The sequence below is a fragment of the Carassius gibelio genome, chromosome A25, assembly GCF_023724105.1.
Source record: "Carassius gibelio isolate Cgi1373 ecotype wild population from Czech Republic chromosome A25, carGib1.2-hapl.c, whole genome shotgun sequence".
NCBI classification, from domain to species: domain Eukaryota; kingdom Metazoa; phylum Chordata; class Actinopteri; order Cypriniformes; family Cyprinidae; genus Carassius; species Carassius gibelio.
The window spans coordinates 7906719-7931327 of NC_068395.1; the positions used below are offsets into that span (position 1 = coordinate 7906719).

Sequence of the window (24609 nt, forward strand, 5' to 3'; positions counted from 1 at the left end):
TTAATGGATAAATAATACCTCTTCCAGAATTTTGCAGGTGGCTTTTGTCTCAAGGATGGTACGAATGTGCTCTTTGATTTTTCCTAGAGCGTAGTCTAATTGGTGCGCTAAAGGCTGATTTGGATCCGGTAGAGAGCCTGTGGCATCCTCAAACTAAAGCCAAACAGGATAAATTAAGTGTAATTTAAATTGTAGCTAAGTAAACTGCTTACCAGAGTACAGTAACAAACACTGTCAGTGTTAACGGAACCTTCTGAGCTGTGCTTAGGACTTCATTCTGCTGTTTCTCATAGGTGTCGAGTTGGCGCTCCAATTGCACCTCTCTCTGATCCCAGATCAGTTGCCGCTCCTCGAGAAGCTAATACAATGATAACAAAAAATGCATGAAGCATGCTCTGTATACTGTAAACAATGTTTAATGTTTAAATGCAATACTGACGTTATTCTGCTGCACCAGCTCCTCTTCCAGGCCACTGATGGAGCGTTCCTGCTCGGCCACAATGTTCCTGAGGTATTTGATCTCTTCCCGCTGGGCACCAAGCTCTCTGCTCTGCCTCATTTCCAACAGACGAACTTCCTCTAGTTTCTTATGCCACTCAATCACCTGTAGGGGTTGATATTAAGCTGTAAACACTGCAGCAGATTGTAAATGACTTTTTATGGGAACAATTTCCTGTAAGCACTAACGTAATTCATGTGAATTATAAGTAAATATAATAAAATCCATTAATAATATAGGAAGAAATAAGGATTTTTTAAATCTTATAACTATATATATATATATCTTATAAATATAAAATTTATTATTAACATTTATTATAAATAAATACAAATGATAATAAAAAATTAATAGGAATAAAATATGATTGCAAGAATCATTTTACAACTCTATTTGTAATCAATCAACCTACTTTCTGAGCTCCTTTGGCATCTTTCAGTGTTGCGATGAGCACTTCCAACCCCTTCAGCTTTAGCTCCAGTTCTTGTGCTTTTCCTTCTGCTTTCCTCCTCTCCTCCTCTGCCTTCTGAGCTTCCTCCCTGGCCCGTGCCTTGTCCTCTTGCAGTTGGAGCATGGTGTTGGAAAACTTCTCCTGTTGGGCCAGCGGCAGGGCTCCTGAGAACTGTCTGCGGAGAGCCTGGATGGTGTGGCGGAGATGTCTGGCCCGCTGGTGACCCTCCTGCCTCGCATGCCACAGTGCCTGCTGCTGAGCATCCATCTGCTGTTCGATTCGGAGCTTCTGTGCTTCACATTTCTGCAGGCGTGTTTTGGTGGCTTCCAGTTGGCTGATGGCTGTGGTCTCGCTCAACTGGAGAGCGACAATGTGCTGGTGGAGTTTGGCGATAAGGGCCTTTTCATCCGACTGAGCCTGATGAGGAGATGTGCAATTACAGACGTGATCAAGAGGCGGCACAGCTGAAAAAAAAAAACTTTAGGAAAAACCTACCTGGTAGTCCAACACCTGTCTCCTCAGGCTTTCAACCTCCTTCTCTCTGGACTGCTGTCTGGCCTCCAGAGCAGACACTTGCATTTTAGCGATATCCGACACTTCCCGCAATCTGCAAACGTTTCAAAATTCTTAAAAGACTTGTTTGTGTACCTTTTCTTGTGATATGTTATCATTCCAAACATATGCAAGGGGCGGAGTCATCAGACTTACTTGGACGCTTCGATCCGCAGATCTGCATCTGCTTTCTCCAGTTCGGTGATTCGCTTGCGATCGGCATCGTTGATGTCTTTGCTTACACTGTCCGCCAGCTCATCCCTGAGCTCCCGCTCTGTCCGCTGGGCCTCCAGGTATAATTTTGTGAGCTGTACAGACATACAGAAATATATACAAAATAGTAGCTTATTAAATGTTCAACATACTGTGTTTAAAAAAAAAAATAATAATATATTTTTTTTAATGTTAAACTCACTGTTTTATAAAAATAAAAGCTTTTTAAATGTTCAGCAATAAAGAGTTAAAGTGTTTGAAAGTGTTTCAAATTGTGTTATATAAAAGCAAAGTAAATAATATTATTATAGTTCATAATGATAAACAACAACAAATAAATAAAGTATATTAAATGTTGATATGTTTTATTTAAAACAAAAATTTTTTTTTTTAGTTTAATTAAAAATTAAAATTAAAATGAAAGGTTATTCAAATGTTTAACATAATAAAAGATAAAAATAAAATGTGGTGTTCAGGCTAAGGTATGGTTGCTATATTCTGGATGCTATGTTATAAGAGATAAATCAGACCCACCTCAGCAAACTTGGTCTCTAGCTCAAAGTTGCGCTCTTCCACCTGTTTAAGGGAGTTCCTCAAGTGCTCGTACATCTTCTGAGCATGTTCGGCCCTTTGCCTTTCATTTAACTCCTTCATCTCCAGTGTTGTGATGCGTCTGGACACAGACACAATCTCGCTGTTGGCCAGGGCTTTAGCTGCCTTCTCCATGCTGTTCTCCCCACCTGTGAACACCAGAAATCAATGACATCATTTGCAATGCTCCAACATTGCTTATGTATCTTATGCATCTATTAGCAGTTATGTTTACCAGTCGTGCTGATGTTTTCCCAAGCCTGCTCCAAAGTGTGAAGCTTCTCCTTGCTGATCTCAAGCTCTTTATTGATAGAGTTAATGCGCTCAAGTAAAGACACATTCTCCTTCTGAAAGGAAAGGAGAGCACTGTTAGAAAAACAAAGATCGCTTAGGTCCATTGGTTAATGTAACTTGCGAGGGATGAACCTCCAAGTGCTCCAGTGTGGTTGTCTTCTGAACAAGGTGATTGTCTTTCTGTAGGAGGTTTCTGTACTTGACGGTGAGCTCAGTGTACTGTTTGTTGGCTCTCTCCAGCTCTGATGCAGGAACACTATAGTCAAGGGATTTCTGCAATGTGGCCATCTTAAATGCTGCCATTTCCTGAAGGTTAAGCAAAGTTACAGACGTCAGCAAAGGTCAGTCACAGCCATTGGCAATGATGACCACATCCCTCATAGTGAAAGACCAAACAAATCCTCGGAAATTCCACCATTTCATCATTTCCTTTTCCATCTTTTTGAGTGATACACTGGACTACCTTGAACCTCTGCAGGTAGCCGATTCTTTCAGTTACAGCAGCCTCCATTCGAGTGAAATTATCCTTCAGTTTGCCATTCTCCTTCCTCAAGTGTTGCTCGAGCTCAAGCAGAGTCGTATAACGTCGTGTCAGACATTTCTCATTCACCCGGAGAACCGTCATTTTGCGGGCTGTCTCGGCCAGCTCCCGTCTGATCTCATTCGGGCCCTTCTCAAGAGCCTCAAGCCAGTGCTGGGAATGAGTCAAACAGATAATGGGAAGCACTAGATGCATAAGTAACTTAATGTTTTATTTGATTTTATATTACATGAAGACATGAGACATTGAATTGATTTGTTTCCACCACAATGTTCAATTCTTTATTCTTTATGAGACAAATTCCGAGGGAGCTTCAAATGAGTGACAACAGTTTGTTAGCAAATCGCTATAGTTATACAGGTTTGAGTAACAGGTGAGTAAATGAAGATACAATTTTAATTTTGGGTGTAAATGATCAAGACTTACATTGTACTCTTTGATTTTCACTGTGTCCACCTCCCTTTGTTCCTCGAGTTTGGATTTCAGTTCGGCAAAAGAGTCTCTCTCTTTCTGCCAAGACTCCCTCTCGCTAAATCGGAGCACATATGTATAATCAAACAAATTTTATATATATATATATATATATATATATATATAAAAACAATCTATTTTGGGGGACCTGCATACTTTTATGTATATGATATTTTATAATTTAAACTCTCTTATTGGCTCGGCATACCTTTGATACTCCTTGTATAGCAGTCCTTGTTGATGGCGGATCACTGCATATTTCCTTTTAAAGTCTTCCAGAGCCAAACTGAGCTGCTCAATGGAATCTTCTTTGTTTTTGATCTCCTGAAGGTCCAGAGTTGGGAGTCTTAATATTATGTACTTTACATCTGGTTTCTTTATGATGTGATCCAGTAACCGGACTGACACGCACACACAAACACACACACACACCTGTAGGAGCTGTACCATGTACTCGTTGAGAGTGCTGATGACCTCAGCATTAGTTGGTGTCATCTCTTCAGGCAGAGCTAATGACTTGTAAGGGATAGAAGTGCCAGTTGATTTGCTCACCGCTTCAACCTCACTTTCCAAGCGAGCAATCTACAAAAACAAAGGGTGACAGTGAATTCAAAATCTATTTTTTAAATTCAGTAAACGCTTGAGTTGGTTTTGTGTGTAAATACCTTCTCATTAGCTTTTGTTAACTGATTGAGAGTGCTTGCTGCCTCCTCTCTAGCTGCCTTCATCTCTTGCCGTAGCTCGTCGTTGCGGCCGGTTAGCTGATCCACCTGTGTTCTGAGGTGGAGGTTTGCATCAAACTTTCCCTCTGAGTACTTCATCTCCAGAGCCTTAAGATAAACAAAATGATCGCTCGCAAATTTTGTGACAGGATATTTAGGAATCGTAATCTCATTTTGCTGCAGGTTTAGGGACCACAAACTTCATATTCAAGTATGTAAGACTGAATAACAGTTGATAAATTGAGTGCACAACGCAAGTTACATTATCACAAATTAATCAGGATGATTAATCACTATTCCTGCACAAAATCTGTGCTTGCAGAACACTAGTGAAAGCTCTTTAGACTTCCACAGAATTTGAATGCCTATCATCACTTGAATGATGATCATCAATTTTTCTCAGTTTAAATGCATTTTGTAAAGGTTTTTATTAAATGTTTTTATTTTAATATAAAATTTCAAATTTAAACTAATATGATAATTGTTGTACTCTCAGCTCAGTTAAACACATTTCACCACAGCAAGGCCGTTAAATGTATAAGTTTATGACATTAAGGCTTGGATTCACAGACAGGGTTTAAATTAAACCAGGATTAAGCAATAGTTCAATTAGGCCTTTTAAGTAGTTTTTATAAACTTGCCCTAGAAAAAGGGCATGTTTATAAAATTATGAATTAAGTATTGTATTATTACCAATTAAATGTAACATGTTTTATCATTTAACGTTCATTTTAATTGCATTGCATTTATTATTAATTTATAAATAAGTTATAAAAAATGATGTTTTTTTAAAATAATTTTTTCACAAATAAATATTTCATTACTATTTAAATGTAAAACAAATTTAGTTATTATTTAAAAATTCATTATTGTGCATTTTTACTATATATTTATAAATTAAAAGTATCAGTATTATATTTAATAACTAACTAAATAATACAAAATATTTATTTTACATTAAATATATTATTTTTCTTTCAAATGTATACCTTTATATTTCAATTTATAACTTAACGCATAATTATAGTTTTTATTATTTATTTATAAATTATTTAAAATATTTATTATTATGTTTTCATATAATGTATAATTATGAAATTATTTATAATAGATAATAACAAAATCTTTTTTATTATTTTTGTGATTTTTCCTATATAGTAAGCAGTGGTAAGTGTACATTGACAAGTCTCTCCAGGCTGGGAATGCTGACACCGGTGGATGTGGAGGTTTTCTTCTGAGCGTCCTGGATGGCCTGCAGGATCTCCTTCATGCCCTGCTCCAGCTGTTTATTCTCATTCAGCATTTCATTCACTGCAGGAGAGAGAGAGAGAGTAACATTATAGTCACAGAAACCACATGACATTGCAAGTGTGCAAAGGTCAAGCGGTGATGCTGCTCACATCTGGCTTTGAACTGGGCCGATTCTGTTCTCTTGAGCTCAAGTTCTTTCTCTTTGTTGCTCAGCTCTTTCTGCAGACGCTCATTCTGAGATAAAAAAAAGGCTGTTAGCTTAGCTTTAACGCTTTTATGTTGTTCAAAACTCATTAAAAACCTTACTTTGTGTTTCATCTCTTCATCGGTGGATCCAGAGACAAGCCTCTCTCTAAAAGATCTGCTGGGCTTTTCTTCAACACTGTCATCTAGCAGGGAACTACTAACTGCTGATGTGCCTTAAAAAGGAAATGTGCTGTCAGGTTACATTATATAATGAAGCAACCAAATGATCTGTTTATGTGAATAGAACATGAGTGTGTAACTGATATGCACCGTCCTGAAGATAAGATCTCACCTTTGTTCTTCACCAGCGCACGAATGCGTTGTTTCAGCTCGAGCCTTTCCTCCTCCAGACGCTCAATCTATGAAGAGTCACGTTAGGGGCCACAGACATAATTAAAGAGGGCTAACAGACCAAAGTCAGGCCATAAAGACAACGTTAATCGGGTTTACCTCTTTCAGCAGGACCTGGTTCTCTGCTTTGTACTGTCTCTGCTTCAAAACCTTTGATCTGCGGAATTCACTCAAATCCAGTTCTTCCTTTGGATTTAATCCTGGTGCGGGAAAATGATCCCAATGAGGGTCGTAGCAGATTTTTATCTTAGCAAAATCAGCAAGGGATATGAAAACAATCTAATATTTCTAGATGTAGGGATCATTTCTATGGAATTCCTGAAAGAATAAAAGCAGATTGAGGAAACTTACCAAGGCGTTCTCGTAGGTCTTCATTCTCATCTAGCAGGTTGTTGATTTTGATCTCCAGCTGGTTTATCTCTTTTATCATGGATTCGATTTCCCGGTCTCTCACTCGGATTTGATTTTTACATTCTTTGATCTCAGTGATGGCAGCTTCCAAACCATCTGTCCCCTGAAAGATAGTGGCGTGTTTCAAGCCAAACTTCTATTTAGATTTCTAAGCTTTTATATAGGTTAAAGTGACTCACTTGTTGTTTTCTGAAGGTTTATCATTTGAATTATTTGTGATCAAGTCTTGCTACTTTCCAACAGAAATTGTAGAAGTTGCATCAACACTTTTCTATTTGAGAAGTTACCCCAAAGCATTATTGCTAGAATTTTGATGATAATTTTAATAATCTTTAATGAAATAAATAAATCAAGTGCAACCTGATATAATTAATTTTATTTTAAAAGATGGATTATTTGAACATAAATACGAATATCTAATATATGCACTGAAACAAAAATTAATTAAAATGTTGATTTTATTATATTACTCATTAAATGTGTGTGTGTGTGTGTGTGTATATATATATATATATATATATATATATATATATAACCCTAAATATATTTTAAATGTATAAATATTAAATATGAATATTTAAATAAAATATTAAATGCATTAATTATTATTTATTAAATTATTTAAATTATTCACATTTTCATTAAATATGATCACAAATAAATGCCTAAAATGAAACAGTCACAAAGATGGATTCAATAGATTCAAAAATAAATATTGCGCTTATATGGAATGTTCATATTGTAGGCAACTTCTGCTTTTGGATTCAAGAAAAAGATCTTTTAAAGATGCTTTGTGGCCGTACCAAGTTGAAGACACCACTTAGAATATAAGAGTAATTAATTGTCCTAAGCACAAAAACATTTATAGCGATCCAAAAATGATTTAGGCTTTGTAACAGGAGTGAATTTTACACTACTGAAAGTGTATAGGGATAAACTCACAGACTCATAGAGACGGATTCGACTGAGGGTGTCATTAAGCTCTTTGTCTTTGTCCCTGGCATCATGTTCAGCCAATTGGGCGGCACGCTCAGCCTCCAGAGCTCTCCTTTCAGCCTCCTGCAGCTTAGTGCTCAAGTCTTCCAACCTACGCTGCTGCACGCTGACGTGACCTTTATCTTTCTTAAGTGGTTTCTTCAGGTCCTCAATGAGCACAGCATTCTTTTCCATTTCTGTTGTGTACTGCTCGACTTGCTCGGACAGCATCTTGATCTGGTTGTCCCTCTCTTGCACGGCCTTTTGAAGTCAAACACAAAGTCTATGACTTCCTTTAACCCCCGTTGGGATAAAATAAGATAAATGACCAATATGATGGAAACAGATGAATAATGACAGATGTAAAACTGAGGAAGAATGACACACAAAGCAAAGAAAATGAGAACCAGAGATACTCACGCCACATAGTTCATATATGACCTGACTCGGCCGAGTGGTAAACAAGAGAGAATGGAAAAAGGAAACGTTTGGAAGCCAACGAAGCATTTGAAAGGAAGCAGTAATGAATAAAAGTAGAGTGCATCAAAAAGAAAACACAGATAGAGAAAGACAGGATAAAGCACACAAACTAAATCAGATGCATTAGAGTCAATCTGAGGTCTGTTCTACACATCTTGTGTCTGTGGCGGGTTTCAGCTGCCATATTAACCAGTTACAGCATTCATGCAGTATTTCCAGAAGCATCACAGTGGCAATGAAGAGTTCTACCACTAAAAGTTTTTGTCATGCATCATACATTAAACTTTTGCAACACCATCTTTTGCAATACAGGCTTTTATGAAGCAACAAAAATAAAAGCGGGACATACTGTTTTAAAACAATACATCTGGTGGGCTGCATTCCACATGCAGTGATAGTCATGTAAACACTTTCTATTCAGGCTGAATCTTTGTAATTTGAGCAGGTTGAGGTTTGGGTTCCATTCCATATAAATCCATTCGCATGTGTGTGTAAATATGGACGCTTGCTCATGTAAATTCAATTTCACAATAATAAAGTTTGTTAAAATGATCAATAGCCAAATTCTAATACTGATCCGATAGATTCTATTAAAGGAGTGCTACTAAAGGAACTATTTAAAGGGTTGGTTCACCCAAAAATGAAAATCATGTAATTAATAATTCACCCTCATGTCGTTCCAATCCCGTGAGACCTCCGTTTATCTTCAGAACACAGTTGAAGATATTTTAGATTTAGTCCGAGAGCTCTCAGTCCCTCCACTGAAACTGTGTGTACGGTATACTGTCCATGTCCAGAAAGATAAGAAAACATCAGTTAGAATTTTTTGAAGCATCGAAAATACATTTTGGTACAAAATTGGCAAGAACTATGAATTTATTCAGCATTGTCTTCTCTTCTGTGTCTGTTGTGAGCGAGATCAAAACACAACCATTCAATGATATCCGGTTCGCGAATGAATCATTCGATGTAACCAGATCTTTTTGAACCAGTTCACCAAAATCGAACTGAATCATTTTAAACGGTTCGCATCTCCAATACTCATTAATCCACAAATGAATTAAGTTGTTAACTTTTTTAATGTGGCTGACACTCCCTCTGAGTTCAAACAAACCAATATCCCGGAGTAATTCATCGACTCAAACAGTACACTGACTGAACTGCTGTGAAGAGAGAACTGAAGATGAACACCGAGCCGAGCCAGATAATGAACAAAAGACTGACTCGTTCTCGAGTCAAGAACAGTTTCTGTCAGACGTGTCCAATTCGAGAAATGAGGAGCTGATGAAACTGCGCATGTGTGATTCAGCGTGCAGCAGACTGACTCACAGAGCGTCTGAACTGAACTGATTCTTTTGGTGATTGATTCTGAACTGATTCTGTGCTAGTGTTATGAATTACTCCGGGATATTGGTTTGTTTTAACTCAGAGGGAGTGTCAGCCACATTAAAAAAGTTAACAGCTTAAGTCATTTGTGGATTAATGCGTTTTGGAGACGTGAACCGTTTAAAACGATTCAGTTGGATTTGGTGAACTGGTTCAAAAAGATCCGGTTACATCGAATGATTTGTTCGCGGACCGGATATGACAAACTACTTTGTTTTGAACTCTGGAAGACATGGAAGAGAAGACAATGCTGAATAAAGTCGTAGTTTTTGCTATTTTTAGACCAAAATGTATTTTCGATGCTTCAAAATATTCTAACTGTCACATGGACTACTTTGATGATGTTTTTCTTACCTTTCTGGACATGGACAGTAGACCGTACACACAGCTTCAATGGAGGGACTGAGAGCTCTCGGACTAAATCTAAAATATCTTAAACTGTGTCCCGAAGATGAACGGAGGTCTTACGGGTTTGGAACGACGATGAGGGTGAGTTATTAATTACATAATTTTCATTTTTGGGTGAACTAATGCTTTAATATAACAAACCAGACATCTCTTTATTGCCAGTATCTCTATATATAGAGAGCTGCAAACACAGAATGTGTTAAATAGGCCCGAGACATACCTTACATCCTAATTAGTAGGATCAAAAATGAACTAAAGTTTCAGTTGTTTGGGTAATTATTAAACAATTCTATGAAAGAAAGTATTAAAATACCATCACCTCTACATACATGATTAATGAATTTTACTTAAATTCAGAAATTATAACTTACCAAAACACAAATTAATATATACACAGTGTTTAATTTTTTTTTTTTTTTTTTTTATGTTATTATATTTTAAAATGTAACTTGTTTCTGTGACTCAAAGCTGAATTTTCAGCATCATTATTCCAGTCTTCGGTATCCCATGATCCTTAAGAAATCATTCTAATATGCTGATTGAAAAGTTATGTAAATTTTTCAGAACCGTTGGAGATGTGTGGATCTTCATGTGACTGACCTGCTGCAGTGCAATAATGTTGCTTTTGTCAGAGTCCATCTGAGCAGCTCGAAGTTTCTCCCTCAAGTCTCTGATCATCTGCTGATACTCCAAAATTTCCATATCTTTCCCTGATAAAACACTCTGAAACAGAAACAAATACACGACAGTTTACAGCATGTAGAACATCCTCAACTACCCAAAAAATTTATTTGCCATTTCCCTCATTTCACACTGTGTTCACACTGTGACAGTGTTGCTCTATGGGTTGCTATGATGGATGATACTATTTTCTGCAGGTTAGACATTTGGAGCTGATTTTTCACTGCTTAGAGGCTTGACATCAAATCAGGCAGTAATGTAGAAACTCTAATTACTAGTTGTTTAGCTTTTTGGGCCTTTTCCATCATGTCTGTTCAAACAAAGAGCGGTTACAATGAAAATAGTTATAGGCTTTGCACTTGGAATGTTCTCAACGTCTTCAGGTGATTTGTGTCAACTTGTTCAGTGTTGTAACAGCATCATGTTGTTAAATATGATACTTGTTATTAGTTAATGTGATATTGCTCTACGGCGGCAATTTGTATTCCATGTATTATGTGTCACAAATGTTAAAAATAGAATTTAGGAAAATATATTATGTTTTTGTAATATCTATTCAATGATTTTACTCGTTTGCCACACAAATTTCTTTGAGTTGTCTTTATTTGGGAGCTTTAAAAAAAAAAAAATATATATATATATAAATATATGTATATATATATATATACACACACACACACACACACACACACACACACGTTTGCTCTTGTTTTTAAAAAAAAAACGTGACGTGACATTCAGCCAAGTATGGTGACCCATACTCAGAATTTGTGCTCTGCATTTAACCCATCCGAAATGCACACACACAGAGCAGTGAACACACACACACACACACACACACACTGTGAGCACACACCCAGAGCAGTGGGCAGCCATTTATGCTGCAGCGCCCGGGGAGCAGTTAGGGGGTTCAGTGCCTTGTGGTATTGAAGGTGGAGAGAGAGCTGTTCATGCACTCCCCCCACCCACAATTCCGTCCGGCCTGAGACTAGAACTCACAACCCTTCGATTGGGAGTCCAACCCTCTAACCATTAGGCCACGACTTCCCCTTTTTTTGTGACATATCAGGACACCACTCTGTATAATGACATGAGTATGACACAGGTATTACAAGGAGAGGGTGACTTATGAGGACATAACCCACGTCCCCATTTTTCAAAGCGCTTATAAATCATACAGAATTAGTTTTTTTTGAGAAAGTAAAAATGCACAAAGTTTCCTGTGAGAGTTAGGGTTAGGTGTAGGGTTGGTGAAGGCCGATAGAATATACATTTTCTACAGTATACAAACCATTACGCCTATGGGATGTGCCCACTTTTGACAAAAACACACATACACACACACATAAATATATATATATATATATATACAGTACAGACCAAAAGTTTGGACACACCTTCTCATTCAAAGAGTTTTCTTTATTTTCATGACTATGAAAATTGTAGGGTCACACTGAAGGCATCAAGGGCTATTTGAGCAAGAAGGAGAGTGATGGGGTGCTGCGCCAGATGACCTGGCCTCCACAGTCACCGGACCTGAACCCAATCCAGATGGTTTAGGGGTGAGCTGGACCGCAGACAGAAGGCAAAAGGGCCAACAAGTGCTAAGCATCTCTCGGGGAACTCCTTCAAGACTGTTGGAAGACCATTTCAGGTGACTACCTCTTGAAGCTAATCAAGAGAATGCCAAGAGTGTGCAAAGCAGTAATCAAAGCAAAAGGTGGCTACTTTGAAGAACCTGGAATAAGCCCTATTCGGACGGGACTAGTTTTACAGGGGGTCGTTAGAGAAATCTGCGTTTCACAGATGTACTTGGTGATTTTAATCCCGTCCGAATCTGCCACGTCTGTGTTTTTCTCACACAACCTCTGTGATAATTCCAGAGCAAATTACCTACCGTTTTTCAGCAAACTCAGTGATCCTCTGAGAAAACTAATCCCGTCCGAATGCGAATGTCTGTGATTGCCGGTGATGTTTTATTTCACAACGCGTTTCCTTGTGTGTTTTGGCCAACGTGAATTACCGTAGATGCTCTTACCACGCGGATGTTTGATATATTTGCTTAGCAGCAAATAAATAATAAAAAAACTAATAATAAAATCAAGAGCAAGATCACGTAAACTCTTAATACCGGCTATTATAATATCAGCATCAGGTAAGATAACTCACGTTTATTTATGTACTCAGTTACAGAATGTTTTAATTAAATTTAATAAAAAAAAAAATAAAAAAAAAAACGGAAAACAAGTTAAACTAAAGGAACCACACATTAACATGGTTTTGTTATACTAGCCATTTAGTATTTATTGTGTAATAATACTAAGGCAATCATTCTGAATGAATGCAATGCACGCACACAGAGCGCGTCATCTCTGTGACGCCCAGATGCACAAATCAGACCCTCCCACCTCTGTAATAAACACAGAGATGTTTGTCCCGTCCGAATTGGTAAATGAAAATCACAGACGTCAGGTGGTAAGAATCGAAACTCAAACGTAGTTTAGAAAACTAGTCCCGTCCGAATAGTGCTTATGACATATTTTCAGTTGATTCACAATCTTTTGTTATGTATATAATTTCATATATAATTCCACATGTGTTAATTCATAGTTTTGATGCCTTCAGTGTGAATCTACAATTTTCATAATCATGAAAATAAAGAAAACTCTTTGAATGAGAAGATGTGTCCAAACTTTTGGTCTGTACTATATATATATATATATATATATATATATTTATTTTTATTTTTAATTATTATTATTTTTTTTTTTTTATGAAAAGCATTATTTTATTTTTATCTACAACACAATCTAGCACAATGTTAAAAAAAAGTGTTTTTCTTGGATTGCTTACTCGGATGACAAAATTAATGGTTGTCAGAGTCTGGCACTAAAGCAAATATTCAGCCTTTTCTTCAGAACTTCAGAAAACTGACTCCTCAAAGAGCATTTTCAGACAGGTAAAACCACATACAAACAAAAGAAAAACAACAACAGCCAGTTCAGAAGTAATGAGAAATGGGAAACGGTCATGAAACCTCACCTCATTTAAATATAAACTGGTTTTATTTGTCAAAGCTGACATTAGCGAGGTTGGGCTCACCTTCCACTCCTCCACTTTGGCATTTACAGCAGCCATCACTGGGTCGTCCTCTTCAACTCGAGCCTGGATTTGTTCATTTAGCTCTCTGACCTTTAAAAAGACATCCATTAATTATAATCATTTATTTAATCATTTTGATTATTTCAATGACAAAAAGAGGCTACTCCAATTACATGCAAATGTATTTATGAAAAATCCAACCGTAACTATTTATTTCTGCCAAAAGTAGCTGGGAGAACCAGTTCACGTGTCACAAACATTATATCAGTCAATCAGCATTCAGGACTGAAATGATCTAATTCCAGTAAATTTGCTTAAAGCACCTGAAGCTTGGCATGATCTCTCTCTTTTCTCAGCTGATCCATGATGGCATCCGTCTGCTGGACTGCGATCTTCATCTTATTGTATTCATCAGTCATGTTCTCCATCTCCTTCACAGACTCCTCCAAATTCTTCTGCAGGTGCTCATTCTCGCTCTTCAGGTTGGCAGCCATGTCCTCGGCATGCTGGGAATATGAAGAGGACACAAAACAGGAGATTGCGTTTGAAACATGCTTTAAAAGGTCACATACACAGGACTCCCCTGAAAAAAAGACACCACCTAGATGAAAAACAACAACTAATTAATGAAAAATAACCTGCAAACATTTAGTCACTTTAACATATTGATGTTGACATAGACTAAAATCAATAAAATATTCTAATTGCAATTAAAAAAAGAACCACTGACATAAGCAAATGTAAGATGCAACTCAAAAAGTGATCTATTTTCTATGAATTTCCGAATCATATGTCACATATTCATGCTAAAGGGAAATAACTAGAGGAATAACAAAGTGCAGTAAATTTTATATGTGACGCTGGACCACAAAACCAGTCTTAAGTGTACATTTTTCGAAATTCAATCATCTGAAAGCTGAATAAATAAGTTTTTCATTGATGTACGGTTTATTAGGATTGAGTATATTTGGCAGAGACACAACTATTTGAAAATCTGGAATCTGAGGGTGCAAACAAAATAAAATTACTGAGAAAATCGCCTTTGAAGTTGTCCAACTGAATTCTTAGCAATGCATATTACTAATCACAAGGTTTTGATATATTTATGATAGGAAAATTACCAAATATCTTCATGGAACTTCATCTTTACTCAATATCCTAATGATTTTTGGCTGAAAAGAAAAATCAATCATTTTGTCTATATTGCTAAAAATATACCCCAGTCACAGGTTTTGTGGTCCAGAGTCCCATATATACAAAAATGTATTATTTATTTAAAATAAAAAGAAATCTTGAACACAAATACAAGGGGGCTCATAAAAAATGTAAGTGCTACTAAAATGTACATGTGTATAAATGAAGTGTGTATTTTGATTTGATTTTGGCCCAGTATTGAAGCATTAGAGGTGTATTAATCTAGACAGTGTTATGATGGCATTATAATGCAGGCTGAAGGTGATCTGGGGATTACCTGCAGGTCTTCCATGCACTGGTAGAGCTGTTGGTTGGCTTTGGTAAGTCTCCTCTGAATCTCATTGCTCTCCTCTTTGGTCTGAAGAGGCTCTCTCTGCTCTGCTTCCTTTCTGTAGAACTCCACATCCTGTTGCAGCTGCTCGTTCTGCAGTAACAAACAAATCCATTACTCAACCTGCTGTCAAACATGATTTATTACTGGATATCATGATGCGCCATTCATCATTCCAGGGTGTCATATTGTTCAAAGCCCAGTACTTTTGAATTCTTCATTCCAGACGCTTGACTCACATCGCAGGAGTGTTGAATATTATTTATTTTTTTTTTATAATTGCACAATGGTGAAGCCATTACTCAGGGCTTAGCAATAAAGTTGGCCGGTTTCAGAGATTTTCGGGGCTGGTTCTAAAAACAGACGTTTGCTCTGTTGAGTTGTTGAAAGTTGAGATGATTTATATAGATGTTAAGATTATCTAACTGGCCAATGTATAAGGTTTTATCAAAACTGTGAGAATGATTTGTGAAAGTCTCGTATTAGTAGAAATAGATTGAAAACGATCAACAACACCTTCAACAACTTGCTCAGAAGCCATATACAGAACGGTTTTCATATACAGACTGGTGGTGCAGTTCTGACTGACATAAACATGTTTCTAATAAATAGACTGGCTTCTCTAATTCTGCCTAATCTGGGGTCTTACCTTCTTTGCAAGCTGCTTTATCTTGAGGGGACATTGACAAGAAACGACAGCAAAGAAGAAAAGGATAAAAATAAAAAACATAACAGGCATGCATAAAAATGAAATGATCAGTTGTGGAATAAAGCTGAGAGGAAGAGCAAATGAAGGTGATATAAGAGAGAGAATGGAATGGATCATTTAAAGTAAAAGAAAGAGAATGATTTAAGTTAGTTGCCAATATAAAGGCTTTATGCAGCAGAAATGACTGGACAGACCTCTCTTTTTAGTTTCCTGTTCTTTTCTTCTGCCTCTTCAGCACGGAGAGCCAGCTGGGAGATGCAAAACATACAAGCAATGCATTAGGTTGTTCTCAATCCCACACCATCCCTGTTATTCCATATTTATCCAATAATTAAAATACATAACTTTGACACCTTTAGTTGAATTAATCACTGATAATCAATTGCATTAATTACCATGACACATGATATTTATCAGTGTCCCACATTCTGCTTGATTTACTTTATTATTAAAATGTTTCTTAAAATCATCACTTGGACCCTTTCTACAGCATATCAGGAAGAAAAGTGAATAATCTCATTCTATGTTCTCTCTTTTTTTTTTTACACAGATTTAAATGTGCATCAAGTCAAACACTCAGCTGTTACCAGAGTTACTGTAAAACAATTTACTATTCTTTAATTTATTTAACAGCTCCTGATGTTTGATATGTTTAGACAACATTTAGGCAACGTTTAAGGTATATTAATAATTGCATTGCATTTGATCAACTTGTATCTATTTAATTTGGATGTTTATGTAATGTTTATGGCTGGAAATGAACAAAATTACATAAATTATGGTTTTGAAATTAAATAAATTCTGGTAACAGGGTTGCCGAAATAAGCAATCTATATAATATTGATAAAAAATTACAATAGCTCATTTAATATTTGAGTTTGACTGTGAATTTCTGATGGTTAAGCTGTTCCATTCACTGACCACTTGCTGATAAAAAAAGACTTCAGGGTTTTCTAATCGTTGAAAGTGCCTACCTCTTCATTGGCTTTCCTCTCTTTGCCCATTTCCTTCTCCAGCTGGGTTACCTCTCTCTCTTTGCGCTCCAGGTGACTCTCCAGTTGGTGAATCTCATCCCGGAGGAAACGTGTGTCTCCCCCTCCCATCACGCGCTGGGCCATCTGGACAGGCAGCAAGGCGGGTGTGAATAAAGCTCAAGACCCAAGACCCCAAACTCTCCATCTGAATATATCTCTTAACACGGGTGAGTTGTGCAGCTCAATGATGTCTCACTTATTTCACAATAACAAACATATCAAAGGAAATGTGATGTGCACAACAACTATAGTTTTAACAGACAGCAACTCACAAGGAATTAAGCCAGTAATCCTCTTAAGACTGTACTTGTACAAAGACTACTCACAAACAGCACACAATGGAAATCAAATAAGTGCACTTGTATACAATAATTAGTGAAATACCTCTCTTACCTCTAGCTCACCTTCCAGCTTTAGCACTTTGGCTTTCAGCTCATTTTCTGCAATCATTTATTAATACACAAGCATAAATATAAAACTATGTTAAAATTACTACAATCAATTCCATACCTTATAAACCATAAAACAATCAAATATGATTATGTTGTTTTGAGCAATAATAACATACAGACTTAATTCAAACTTTATTAGATCATTTCAGTCTTATGCTTCCTACTGGATTTTTAAACATAATATGAATTTAAGCCTAAATTGATTTACTGAAGAATTTTAAGATTGAGATTTGAAATTTCTCACGGACATGTTCTGCATTCAATTGAATTGCCATTGATATTGTATATGCACAATGAACTCTGAATTAAACCAGTAGATGTTTTATGAATGAAAATACAAGTAAAAAAACACACATTTTCTTTTTTATTAGGAGGATTGAACTTTATTGTTTTGCTAAATTGCAAACACTGTTAATTCCTGTGGGAAATGCAAATCGAATAATGACCGTACATACCAATTCTTGCTTGCTCCACACCTGCGCTGTCTACAACCTCATAGGCACATTTAATTTCATCCAGTTTCATCTGAGGGTCAGTAAGACATCAAATGTAACATCTAGACAGGCCCACTCAATACCATTAAAATGACTGACAGCAACTGCAGATGTTAAGACTTCAGTGACCAGAAAATAATTAGTAAACGAAATGCAAAGCTTTCTAAATGAAAGAGGCAGATGTGTGGTGATGGTATGAGTCTCACCCTCAGTAGTGTTTGTGAGATTCTAAAGAGCTGAATTATTTTCTCTGGATCGTCTGCTTTCAGGTCCCGTGCTTTGACCTACGTGGAGAGAAAAGCATGATTGTCAAAAACATTTCAGGTAGAATGCTTTTGTCCTGAACAGATTCCAATAAGCAGATGTTTATTTTGAAGCAAAGCGATATTATAGTTTAGCTAAAACATGCGACCTCAGATACACACAATACCTGAGCATTGTAATTGTGCAAATATGAAATATACACACACACAGCTACAATTTACAACCATGTATTATCAGTATTTCTATTTTTATTCCACACATTTTTTGAGATATATACATTTTAAAAGTTTGTCATTTACAATAAGGTTTAAGTGTCAAATTATGCATTAAAAAAGTGTGATTTTAAATGTTATCAGTGTATTAAAAAGCTAATTTGGATATATGATTTAGGATACATAAATTGTTCTGCCATTTCATTACAAAAATGTTACATTTTTATTTCCATTGCTGCCATTTCCACTACATGATAAAATACAACATACAGTATAATTAAATATACTTCGTGATCATTGTACATCATCTACACAATTTGTATGCCTTTTAAAAATCATAAACTCACCAGCAAAATCAAATCACATATTTTCTCATCATCTTCTCCTAGATCTTCTGGGTCTACCCCCATGAGCAGCTTCCAGTCCGCGGCTGGAGGCATCTTTGTGCTTTTGTACAAATGAGCTAGTGCTGAACTGAACCACAGTTTAATTGTTAGATGCCTTTAATTGCCATCCTTTTTTACAGACAGTAAAATATAATGCTGATGTACAATATTCTCGTTCACATAGACTTCTTACAGGGCACTATGAAAACATGTAAAAACGCAGAATAATAACGGTATTACGATAAATAAGAGAGCAAAAACACGCAAGATATTAGCAAGAATTGTTCTAGCAGTGTTTACAACTGGTCATATTTTGGAGTGTTTGTTTGCTACAGCGTTATAAACTGAATATTGGTTTTAAATGCGTTGCTAAATAACGCAAAGACAACTTTTGTACATATTCATTAAAAGAAAGACAGAAAATCACGCATTCAGACCTTATTTATAAAACTGCCTAGCCATCTTGTGTTCCCCTTGTTCTGCTGCAGCTAGGCAACCATGAAAACAGTCGTAAGGCGGAACGTCGTAAATTCGTCTCCTTGGGCTTTATAAATTATTCCCCGCTATGCAGTACGTTCATCACAAAGGAAGTAATATGGAAAATATCTATCTATCTGTAGATATACATTTATTGAAATGACACCTGCCGAAAAATAAAGTATTCTATTTGTATTCTATACTTTTATTCTGCCAATCATTTTGACCCGGAAGCAGTTTTGGGTCCTTGTTAATTCAATGCTTTAGCTCGAACTTGATGCTTCAGCCAAAATAAACCCTCACATTCTCTTTTCATTTAGTTTCTACCAGATATGACCAGGTGAGTTCCCCATGTGACTATATATATAGCCGATCACTGGTGGCGGATTGTAGTGATTGTAGAAATGGTTGAAGCCAGTGAAGCTAATGGGACAAGCTGAAGTTAGTCTTGATCTTTAACCAGATCAGTGTAACGTACTGTTAATTTAATCTAGTTTCTTCTAATAATCACTACATAACTACTTCCTTATTTATTAGTAATGGATGTTGCATTGATGTTTTTCCATAACTGTAATGATCGAATTATTCGATTAATCTAAATGAATAGCAAATGCTAACTGGGTGGGCTGCGCCCTCGCTGCTACGCTCACTGCGCGCAGTTTATTTTATTAGTGTATTATTCTGATCCTTCGAATGATTTATTCGTTTAATAGGTCTGCAACATAGAGGCAAAAGGTAGCAGTGCAGTCAGGGTTAGAAAAGACATGGATCATTTCAAGGGATTTTTTAATTATATTTTGCAGGCATGAAAAGGTCATCGAAACGAATTAAATATTGAAAGTCATGGACATTTCTATAGTTATTAAATATTTGTCTTGCTCTAATTTACTGATTATAACATGTATTAATATTTTGAATTAACTTTTATTTTTCAGTTTTCATTTTAAATTGTTTTTGTATTTTGTTGTAATTTTTATTTGATTTTTTTTAAATACGTGTTTCTTATTCGTTGTAATATTTTGTTGTAGTTATTGTAATACTTTAACGATTTTTAAGAGTTTTAGGTACAGCTTATAAATATTGTTCATGTCATTAATAATAATAATAATAATTATTATTATTATAATACATTCTAAATTACAGTAACAATTTTTCTGCCTTAAAACAAAAAATAAGGACAGAACCATAAACAGTAGAAACATAAAAGCTGGTCAGTAGGTTTGAAACACTGACCATTACTTGGCGATCAAAAATAAACTAGATCATTATTGTCACCATAGAACACAAAAATAGAAATGTAAACTTATTTATTTATTCAGTTTTTAAACAAACCATGGAGTCTTTTCCACAGTATTGGAGTTTTGCCTAATCTGTAGCAAATCTGGCATGCGTGTAGTCTGGAACGCCATTGTCAACACAAACATTTTGAAGTTCAGCATGGCCACCTGAGGTCAGAGAAGAATGAAGGGCGTGGCCTAGTTTACTCAAACAGCTATACTTTCTCAAGCTAATAAGTTATTGCGATGAAATTTGGTGAATTTCTGTAGTACGTTACTATGAGAATGAAAACCTTAATAAAACTCTCAGTATGAGATCGTTGGTGTTTTCAATATGACATTTTGCATACCATGTCTTATGTGAATATATGAGGACATTATTAAACAATGCCTGTTAATCATTTCTACCTAATGAATCAAACCAGTTCACGTATGCGTCTGAATCAGAATGATTTTGTGATCATATCAGGAGTCACAGTTGTTTCTCCTCAGTCTTTGCAGTGCTCAATGAGGTCTCACATCAGCGATGGCTGTAGTGTCATGGAAGGAGATCTGTCTTCTGACTGGACTGGTGGTGGGCTGCTACTGGAACAGCCTGTTCTGTGGCTTCGTGTTCGATGATGTCTCTGCTATCCTGGATAACAAAGACCTACGCCCCACCACACCACTGCAGAACCTCTTCCTCAATGACTTCTGGGGGACACCCATGTCAGAGGTAACCTTGAAGAAATTCATCTTGCTGACTCATGGCGTTGATATTTTTGGAGGCTCGTTTCCAACCATGTCTGTTTCTCCAGGAGAGGAGCCATAAGTCCTACCGGCCGCTTACTGTCCTCACCTTCCGCCTCAATTACCTGTTCAGCGAGTTGAGCTCCTCATCGTACCACCTCCTCAATGTAGTTCTCCATATCGTGGTGTGTGTCCTCTTCCTGCACTTCTGCCGCCTGCTGTTGGACCGAAGCACCAGCCTCATAGCGGCTCTACTGTTTGCTGTCCATCCCATCCACACAGAGGCTGTAAGTTACTGATGTTATCCCAGATTCATCGACATGGTTTATGCAGCCGACACATAAAGTTGTGCTCCATTTCTGGGATTTCTTTGTGTTGCTTTCATGCAAAGTCGTTCTTTTGATAAACATGCCACTGGATGATCTTGTCATTAAGTTGAAGTTTCCTTTTTGATTTACTCTTCACCTTTGTTGCTTAAGCAAATGAACTCTAGTGCAAAGTTGAGCAAAAAAACTTCAATATGAATGAAGTGTCTTTGTAGGAACCGCCTCATGGTGGCAGTAATAGATAATGCATTGCATGTAAACAGTCATACATTACCATGAAAACACTGTTTGAAATTGAGTCCTTTTCATTTCAGTCAATATTTGTTTCCTGTTTCTTATGTTGTCCTTTCTTTTGTAAGTGAGATATCACTTGTTTGAAGTTCATGAGGGCAAAATCCTCAGAGAGGGTGACTGAACTTGTAGTTCAGTGGAGCGGTACACTATCTGAGTAGAGTAGATTACTGTAGGACTGGTGATTGTTTATCAGGTACAGATCTGCGATGCTAGTGAAATTCTTGCGGGGATCAGACCTCAAGCGGGTGACCTAAGAACTTCCTGTGGCTCAGTGGTAGAGCATTGCGTGAGCAGCGCAAAAGGTTATGGGTTCAATTCCCAGGGAACACACATACTGGTAAAAGAAATAATAATTATAGCCTGACTGCACTGTAAATCGCTTTGGATAAAAGCCTCTGCTAAATGCATAAATGTAAAAATGTAAGAACTGGAGTGTTAATCAGAATTTTCTCTAAAACTATTATAACCTCTACCACAGTGATTATCTTTAGACTGACTGTAGAAATAATGTATAGTACATTTCTTTGCATAAAAATGTCTTGCTTAATGGCACCTATAAAATAAATAAATAATATATATTTAACATTTTTTACTCTGGCATGGTCTAAAATAGTTATGTATTTAATGATTATATTTGTTGTTTAAAATTTGTAATTATAAATATTTTTGATAATTTGTCATTTTTGATAATAGATTTACATTTATGCATTTAGCAGATGCTTTTATCCAAAGCAATTTGCATTGCATTCAGTGTATATATTTTATAATTTTTTTTATTCATATTTTTTCAGCAGCTGTGCCAAGTAGATTCACCTTGGTTACTGTAAAAGCTAAACCACAGTAAATATAGTGATGTCTATTTCATTAAATTAAATAAAGGAAGTGATATTTAACTGTTTATATTTAATTACATATATTTTGCCATACATATATTCAAATGTTTTTAGTGAAAATATATATAAAATGCCAAAAGGAATCTTTTCATGAACATCTTTGAGAAATGATGCAAACAAATCTTTTGTTTCCCAGTCTCAGATTCAGTTTGTTTAGCAGTTCTCAGAAATGTATCAAACTCCAGTGCTCTATCATTTGCTACCAAAGTAGAAATCAGACGCGCTATAAAATGGCATATCGCAACCGAATTTAAATCCGCCAACAAACAGAGTTTAGGAGGAAAATTTGATAACTTTATGATGTTCAGTGAATGAGAAATATTTCAAGGTCACTAATTAAATAAACAAATTTGTGACATTGAGCATGTGAACTCCTCAGAAGGTTCGAGTTTTTGCTTCCATTGGAGCACAACATGCACATAAGGGTTTACACAAACTTGAGGCAGTCATGCAGTCTGAGTGCTGCAGTCATTAAAGCAAAAGAGGGAAAAATCATTTATTCAGAGTTATTCGGAAATTCAATGTTTCACTCATTTTTATGCTGATACTGTGCAGTAAATTAAAGTTTTGAACTTTAGTTCAATCTTTTGGACCATACTGTATATAACAATTAAGTACACTGTATGATTATCTTATAACTCCTTGCATTATTTTCAGCAAACATTCTCACAGGTTGAAATGAAAGGGAAAAATAATTTCAGTTTTTTATAGTTATGATTGATTGCTTAAAACTGGTTCCTCTTGCACCTGTCACAAACTTACCATCGACTGTGGCATAAGAAGAAATCTAACTGTAAATGCATGCTTTATAAGTGATAATGTCAATCCAACATATGATGCTTCATTTAACATGCATCAGCTTGACACATATTGGTCAAGGAATTCCTCCTGTTGCGAGTGTTCAGAGAATTGAACGTCGAGCTGTTGTTTAATCACATTCCTTTGCTTATATGCAGGTGACAGGTGTGGTTGGCAGGGCAGAGTTACTGTCTTCTATTTTCCTGCTGGCTGCTTTCCTGGCATACACCAAATCAAAAAGCGCCGATCACTCCATTGGTAAGCTTTGCCATCGCATAACCACATCATGCATGCATGCATGCACGCACGCTGCAACAAGTTCATTCCTAGAACACGACACGCAAGCTGCGACTCGCCTCCCATTCAAAAGCTCACCGAGCTCCCCACCCAGAAGTCTTGAGTACACAGCTCCAGTTTCACAGATCAATCAAATTGGCATGTTGTTTCTGACTTGATGCTCTCCACCACAATTATTATATTATACTGTCAACCTCCCACTTGATATTTTTTATTTTTTTTTACAGAATGTTTTACAATATTTTTCTTATTATCTTTTCTATGGTCTGATGACTAGAGATTATTTTCTTATATTACAGGGTTTCACATTTCTTTTGTTCCTCTTAAATTAGTCGTCACCTTCATTTTAAGCTGTAAAAGAAACCGTACGACTAAATAGTGCATTGTATAGAATGCTAAGCCAGTGTTCTTTAGGTCAGAATACTGTATGACCTAAAATAGCCTCATTAATGTCTCCGGTGGCATAGTGCCAGGCCACCACTCCATTTGTGTTGTTGAATAACTCTCTCAATCAATAATAATAATAATAATAATCAAATTATGATATGCCAGTTATTAAATTGAATTAGATGCCATATATAATTAGGTGGCAGACAAAAGCATGTGGTTTAGAGTTGAGTATACGGAGTATACATTTTTTCTGTTATTTCCTTATTTCAGTTCCCATGTCTATGTCTGTTGCATCATATTTCACAGCACGAGCAGCGCATTTTTAAGACTCAAGATCGTTGAGTTCATTTTCTATTCTGTTGCACTCCATCAAGCTGTGAATGGCTTAACCATTCTGTACTGTCTGGATTGGGAAAATCAGCATGGT

General features: G+C 36.4%; 2 protein-coding genes across 4 annotated transcripts in view; one reads left to right on the top strand and one right to left on the bottom strand.

Annotated features, from left to right (window-relative positions):
* Window positions 1–19321, bottom strand: part of LOC127946936 (centrosomal protein of 290 kDa) — a 28400-nt gene extending 9079 nt beyond the window's left edge. The window contains exons 1-32 of one of the 3 annotated variants that reach the window (XM_052543766.1): window positions 19139–19321; window positions 18663–18789; window positions 18046–18123; window positions 17801–17870; window positions 17287–17333; window positions 16834–16977; window positions 16054–16107; window positions 15097–15243; window positions 13949–14131; window positions 13626–13715; window positions 10443–10565; window positions 7536–7829; window positions 6534–6696; window positions 6282–6382; window positions 6124–6190; window positions 5892–6004; window positions 5735–5819; window positions 5512–5645; window positions 4278–4442; window positions 4045–4194; window positions 3821–3936; window positions 3568–3670; window positions 3064–3294; window positions 2733–2906; window positions 2542–2653; window positions 2250–2455; window positions 1659–1810; window positions 1446–1557; window positions 912–1367; window positions 440–604; window positions 251–358; window positions 19–153 (exon numbers count right to left, since the gene is read on the bottom strand). In XM_052543766.1, coding sequence (XP_052399726.1) covers window positions 19–153; window positions 251–358; window positions 440–604; window positions 912–1367; window positions 1446–1557; window positions 1659–1810; window positions 2250–2455; window positions 2542–2653; window positions 2733–2906; window positions 3064–3294; window positions 3568–3670; window positions 3821–3936; window positions 4045–4194; window positions 4278–4442; window positions 5512–5645; window positions 5735–5819; window positions 5892–6004; window positions 6124–6190; window positions 6282–6382; window positions 6534–6696; window positions 7536–7829; window positions 10443–10565; window positions 13626–13715; window positions 13949–14131; window positions 15097–15243; window positions 16054–16107; window positions 16834–16977; window positions 17287–17333; window positions 17801–17870; window positions 18046–18123; window positions 18663–18755 — 4371 coding nt within the window. In that variant the 5' untranslated portion in view covers window positions 18756–18789; window positions 19139–19321. The remainder of the gene's footprint in view (window positions 1–18; window positions 154–250; window positions 359–439; window positions 605–911; window positions 1368–1445; window positions 1558–1658; window positions 1811–2249; window positions 2456–2541; window positions 2654–2732; window positions 2907–3063; window positions 3295–3567; window positions 3671–3820; window positions 3937–4044; window positions 4195–4277; window positions 4443–5511; window positions 5646–5734; window positions 5820–5891; window positions 6005–6123; window positions 6191–6281; window positions 6383–6533; window positions 6697–7535; window positions 7830–10442; window positions 10566–13625; window positions 13716–13948; window positions 14132–15096; window positions 15244–16053; window positions 16108–16833; window positions 16978–17286; window positions 17334–17800; window positions 17871–18045; window positions 18124–18662; window positions 18790–19138) is intronic. The other 2 variants (XM_052543767.1, XM_052543768.1) reach the window with 2 other exon arrangements.
* A 76-nt stretch (window positions 19322–19397) lies between these two features.
* LOC127946950 (protein O-mannosyl-transferase TMTC3-like) overlaps window positions 19398–24609 on the top strand; it is a 30064-nt gene continuing 24852 nt past the window's right edge. The window contains exons 1-4 of the mRNA XM_052543791.1: window positions 19398–19518; window positions 20948–21170; window positions 21253–21471; window positions 23654–23753. Coding sequence (XP_052399751.1) covers window positions 20982–21170; window positions 21253–21471; window positions 23654–23753 — 508 coding nt within the window. The 5' untranslated portion in view covers window positions 19398–19518; window positions 20948–20981. The remainder of the gene's footprint in view (window positions 19519–20947; window positions 21171–21252; window positions 21472–23653; window positions 23754–24609) is intronic.